Raw genomic sequence first — 6,264 nt, forward strand, 5'->3', positions numbered from 1 at the left:
TTTCTGTCTTTGTCTCTCCAGGGACCACACATGCCCTATAGCAAAAATCTCTTTAAAAAAAAAAAAGAAGATATTTGTAAAAATGAGAAGAAAAACTTCTAGAAATAGTCTGATCATGAAAGATTCCATATGGTCATATGGTCACAGCATTTTTGTCTTACTCACCCTCAGTTGTCCTTGTAGTGCCCGGACGACAATGATTATGTGGAATTTTGCAATCTGTATATTTTTTTTCTTTTTCTTTTTTTTTGGTTGAGGTTTTTTTTTTGTTTGTTTGTTTGTTTTTTTTTTGATATAGGGCGCGTGTGCTCGCCAGACAGACAGAAAGAGACAAGAGAGATAGAAAGCGAGGGACCAGCGGTTAGCATAATGGCTATGTCTCTGGACTCCCATGTAGTCAACCGCAGTTCGCGTCCTGGACCTGGTAGCTTAAAACTCACACCGGGCGCGTGTGCGTAGGACGCGAACTGCAGTCGACTACATGGGAGTCCAGCGACATAGCCATTACGCTAACTGCTGGTCCCTAGTCGTATGATATTAAAACAAGCGGTCTCTTCTTCCTTTGGACAGATGCAGCAGCTGTTTTATGAGAATTACGAGCAGAACAAAAGGGATACATCCGAGATCTCCACAACAGTAAAATCCACCGCGCCATCACCTTGCACCCCAACAAGAACCCGCCCTACCAGTACCGACTGCACAGCTACATGCTGAGCCGCAAAATCGCCGAGCTGCGCCACCGCACCATCCAGCTGCACCGGGAGCTCGTCCTGATGGGCAGGTACACCAACAGCGAGATCCAGAAGGAGGACCTGCAGCTGGGCATCGCGCCGTCTTTCATGAGGTTCCAGGCCCGCCAGCGCGAGGAGGTCCTGGAGTGGGAGTTCCTGACCGGGAAGTACCTGTACTCGGCGGCCGACGGCCAGCCGCCCCGGCGGAGCATGGACTCGGCGCAGAGGGAGGCCCTGGACGACATCGTCATGCAGGTCATGGAGATGATCAACGCCAACGCCAAGACCAGAGGGCGCGTCATCGACTTCAAGGAGATCCAGTACGGCTACCGCCGCGTGAACCCCATGTTCGGGGCCGAGTACATCCTGGACCTGCTGCTCCTGTACAAGAAGCACAAGGGGAAGAAGATGACGGTGCCCGTGAGGAGGCACGCCTACCTGCAGCAGACCTTCAGCAAGATCCAGTTCCTGGAGCACGAGGAGCTGGACGCCAAGGAGCTGGCCAACAAGATCAACCGGGAATCCGGATCCCTGTCCTTCCTCTCCAACTCCCTGAAGAAGCTGGTGCCCTTTCAGCTCCCTGGGTCCAAGAGTGAGCACAAAGAACCCAAAGAGAAGAAGATCAACATCCTGATCCCCCTGTCCGGGCGTTTCGACATGTTCGTGAGGTTCATGGGGCACTTCGAGAAGACCTGCCTCATCCCGAATCAGAACGTCCGATTGGTCGTCCTGCTCTTCAATTCCGACTCCAATCCCGACAAGGCCAGGCAGGTGGAGCTGATGAGGGATTACCGCGTCAAATACCCGAAAGCCGACATGCAGATCCTGCCCGTGTCCGGGGAGTTTTCCAGAGCGCTCGCCCTCGAAGTGGGATCTTCCCAGTTCAGTAACGAATCCCTGCTCTTCTTCTGCGACGTCGACCTCGTGTTTACTCCGGAATTCCTACAGCGATGTCGAGCCAATACGGTCCTGGGCCAACAAATCTATTTCCCAATCATCTTCAGCCAGTACGATCCAAAGATTGTGTACAGCGGGAAAGTTCCCAGCGACAACCATTTTGCCTTTACTCAGAAAACCGGCTTCTGGAGGAACTATGGGTTTGGCATCACTTGTATCTACAAGGGTGACCTCGTCCGAGTGGGTGGCTTCGACGTTTCCATCCAAGGCTGGGGATTGGAGGACGTGGACCTGTTCAACAAGGTTGTCCAGGCGGGTTTGAAGCCTTTCCGGAGCCAAGAGGTGGGCGTGGTCCACGTCCACCACCCTGTCTTCTGCGATCCCAATCTCGACCCCAAACAGTACAAGATGTGCTTGGGGTCCAAAGCGTCGACGTATGGATCCACCCAGCAGCTGGCCGAAATGTGGCTAGAGAAGAACGATCCGGCTTACCGTAAAAGCAGCAATAACGGCTCAGTGAGGACGGCCTAATGTCCAGCTCTGCTGGGCAAAGATGTTTTTAATGATCTAATTTATTTTTCAAGAATTTTTTGTATGCTCTGTTTTTTCAAGTCCCTACGAGGATCTATTTTACAAGTGGTTTTCTTACTTAGGACTCCTTTAAGACTGCGGTTTTTGGAACATCAACCACCACAACAAAAAATGTGATGATCAGTGTTTGCCTTTGAACATACCTTGCTGGACAACAATGTAGCAGAATTGCTTCATTTTGACTTGAAATGTACCTGATGAATATACTTTCTTTCTTTCTTTCTTTTTTTGTTTTGTTTTTATGACCTTTCCTTTTCAGACTCCTTTTGCTACAGCCCTAGGCAGAAATCGAAGTTCCCCCCCTCCCGCAAAGCATTATTGTAACAAAACACTGTAACTCTGGTAAACCTTCTGTTGTGACTGTTATACTTGCACACAGTCTACCTTTTGTCTTTTATACAAGTTCGTTTTGTTTTGTATTTTTTTTCTTTTGTTTTAAGGAAAGCCATTTTGTGTTCCAGTTGTAAAAATAGGAGATTGTGGTCATAGGTATTTCATCTTCAGGAGGACTTCCCAAAGTTGATTATTTCCCCCCAAAATGTATTCCACTCACCGTGGTCATGCAGGATCTGAAGATCAAGGGCAGTGAGGAAAACCCCGTACAATGTTTGGCTGTTTTTATGATTCTTTTTTTTTTGGAGAGGTTTTTGCTATAGGGCGTGTGCACTCACCAGAAAGACAGAGAGAGACAGAGAGATAGAAAGCAGGAAATCACCCCCCCCCGGGGGGATGGCCACGCTGCAATCCCTTCTCCTCCATTCTCCTCTCGGGATCTTGGGCACACACGCTCACGTGCCTGGTGTGAGTTTAAGCCACCGGGTCCGGGACTTGAACCGGGGTCGCCTACATGGGAGTCCAGTGACATAGCCATTACGCCACCTGCTGGTCCCTTGATGATTCCTTTGACCGAAACGGACTTGGTATTAAGATTCCAGAAGGATATGGTATTTTCTCTCTTCCTCATCCTTCTCCATAAAGGGTAAATATTAATATTTAGAATGACAGAAGAATTATTGTAATCAGTCTAAAAGATTTAAAAAAAAAAAAACAGCAAACAAAAAACTCCACCCTAATGAAAACATCGGGGAAATCACACATTGGCTTTTGTTCACGTCATCCTGTCTGCGTTAATGTTGGTGGAGATGGTTTTTCATTCTTTCAATTCTTGTCTGTTTCATCCTTTGTATCTGAAGTACCTCTAATTTATTTAATATCCAGTTTATTTAGAGTTCTTACCTTCCCCCCCTCCCCCCAGTCCCTGTTAGTTCTTAGTATTTATATGTATCGGAGTGTGTTTAATGTTTCCTTGGCAGTAAACCGATCTCCAAAGATTATCCTTTTGAAAATGCTTCTTTTCCCTCCTTCATTTTTACATTCCTTCCTGTTTTGGACTAAATATTAAGTGTTCTTTGACAATTTTGGTGCTCACGGATTTGGGGGGGGGAGGGACAAAAGTGAAATGAAATCCGTCATTTGTTCCAGAAAAGTTTGTTTTCAACTCACAGATCAAATGTGCCTTAATCGAATTTTTTTTTTTTCATATAGATTTCACACCATGGTAGACTTGCCATTTTCATAGACACCCTCAGAGATCTGCTTGTTTGTAAATAGTCTCTTGCTCATTTGGGAAAAAATAAACCAGTGAACAGTATTTTTCTATTGTATTTTTCAGGACCGTTTTGTCTCATTCTTCCTGTTTTTAGCTGAAGCCTTGTATTACATTTGGAGAGTAAAAACATAAAACGCGAATTTCTCAAGGTTTTCCAAGTTCTTTGGGGGAGACGGTTCTGTGGACGGGAATTTGGGGGGGAGTGAAGCAGGACGAACTTTCCGGCGCCTCTTTTTTTTTTCCCAGCTTTTGTCTTAGAATGTGCCTGTCCTTGGGAACCAGCAGTTAGCGTCATGGCTATGTCGCTGGACTCCCACATAGTCGACCGCGGTTCGCGTCCCGGACCCGGTGGCTTAAAACCCACGCTGGGTGTGTGTGCGTGCGTGCCCAAGATCCCGAGAGGAGAATGGAGGAGAAGGGATTGCAGCGTGGCCATCCCCCCGGGGGTGATTTCTCGCTTTCTGTCTCTCTGTCTTTCTCTGTCTGGCGAGTGCACGCGCCCTATAGCAAAAACCTCTCAAAAAAAAAAAAAAAGGAATGTGTCTGCCCTCTGTCGGGTCCTCATCAGCTTGCTGACTGTGTCGTCTCACACCGAGGTCTCCAACTGGGGCCCGGCCCCATCTGGCGCCTCAATAAAAATGGACCTTCTGGGGCCCCCTAGAACCTGCGTTTGGCCACGACGCAGTCCGTGTGCACACGCGTCCGTGGGGTTTCAGGGTCAGCCTAGCTAGAGGATAAGGCTCACACAGTCGCCGTGGAATCTACAAATTGAAAAAAGCTTACTGTTTGGGGCCGAGGTAGCAAACTTTTGCAGACCAGAACTGCACTGCCAGGTCTGTGTTTTCAGCGTCATGAGCGGCCCCAGCATGATGGCATCGTGCCCCCAGAAGGGCCTGCTAGAATTCAGCCTGATGACTGAGTACTCTGGGGACTGCGTCGTTTTTCCTTGGGCAAAAGCAGAGACATCCTTATTCTTCTGTAAGGAAGAGCATAAAATGCATCTGCGTGCCAAAGTCATTTCCCCCTCAGGTTTTTGCTATAAGGGCACCTGTCTGCTCTGGAGAGAGGAGAGAGAAAGGGGGCAAGTGAGAAATCACCCCCTAGGGAGGTTGGCCATGCCACAATCCTGTCTCCATCTCTCTTGGCATTTTGGGCATGCGTGCACCCATGCACAGGTGCCCAGTGAGCTGCTTCTCCCCCTTTAGATGTTTGTTATAAGGTGTGGCCACATGCCAGAGAGACAGAGACAGAAAGTGAGAAGTCACTCCCAGGGGGGATGGCCACACCGCAATCCCCTCTCCTCCATTCTCCTCTTGGGATTTGGGGCACACACACACACATCCAGTGTGAGTTTCAAGCCTCTGAGTCTGGGATTCGAACCGCGGTCAGCTATGTGGGATCCAGTGCCTTAACCATGACACCACTTGCTGGCCTGATCGGGTGACATGGCTGTAGAGTCTGGGACAGAGTGCCACGTGGCTGGCCATGCCGTGGCCTTCCCTCCTCCTCCTCCTCCCACGCATGCTCAGGCCTGCCCTCCACATGTCAGTGATGGTATGACACCCCCTCCCTCCGAGGTCCAGGCTCCAGAAATGCCACCAGACGCTTTCCCGGATTTGCCGCGCCCGACACTGCCACGTGGGACTCCTTCGCGGGCCTCCAGTCTCCGCTGTCTACCTGGTCATTCCTCAGTCACGCCAGTGCCCTGCTCTGCCTGGAAGGTGGTCTTAGCGCACTGGCACCCAGGCCCTCCCACCCACGCCTGCATGTCCGTCATCCCCTCCTCCAGGGGCACCCCCTGAGCTGTGCAGCTCCGAGTTGGGGGCCTCTCTCTGCTGCTGGCGCTCACGGTCTTACTGTCTGAAACACCTCCACTTCCGCCCTGATGTGGCCTGGCACCCTTCCTGTGTGGGCGTGACATGGCCGGACTCGGTTCTGTGACTGTGTGGTGGTATCTCCCTCCCCAGAGTCCCTAGAAGGTGGGCTCCTTCCCCCAGCAGTGCCCTGCCTGTTGGGAACCAGAGTCCCCTCTCCTCCTGTGCACCCTCCTGCACCCCAGCCCTGCTACGACGGGGCACGCCCAGACCCCCCAGTTCTTGGCCTGGAAATAGTCCCTTTTCCCTTTAAACCCTGAAAGCTTGCTACTTTCTGTGATTTTTTTTATATACATCCAACTTTGTCTTAGCATGCATTTAAAACATTTTTAAAAAAAAGAATTATTTTACTTTATTTTTAAAATTTGACCAAAGAGGTACAGAGTGAGAGGGAAGGAGAAAGTGAGAAAGCAAGCCTCCAGGCCTGGGACTTGAACTGTGGTTAGCTATGTGGGAGTCCAACACCTTCAACTGCCACGTCACCTGCCAGCCAATACATAGTTTTTTAAGAATTGTTTTATTGGGACCGGCAGGGGACATTTTGGGTAAAAGGGGCGGGTTC

General features: G+C 49.7%; 1 protein-coding gene across 1 annotated transcript in view; it reads left to right on the forward strand.

The window, feature by feature from the left end:
* CHSY1 (chondroitin sulfate synthase 1) overlaps positions 1-2,681 on the forward strand; it is a gene marked incomplete at its 5' end in the record, with an annotated part of 88,960 nt that extends 86,279 nt beyond the window's left edge. The window contains 2 exon segments of the mRNA XM_006172212.3: positions 571-604; positions 607-2,681. Coding sequence (XP_006172274.1) covers positions 571-604; positions 607-2,159 — 1,587 coding nt within the window.
* Between the last annotated feature and the right edge of the window lie 3,583 nt (positions 2,682-6,264).

The sequence above is a fragment of the Tupaia chinensis genome, unplaced genomic scaffold (genome assembly GCF_000334495.1).
Source record: "Tupaia chinensis unplaced genomic scaffold, TupChi_1.0 Scaffold140464_1, whole genome shotgun sequence".
Taxonomy (NCBI): domain Eukaryota; kingdom Metazoa; phylum Chordata; class Mammalia; order Scandentia; family Tupaiidae; genus Tupaia; species Tupaia belangeri.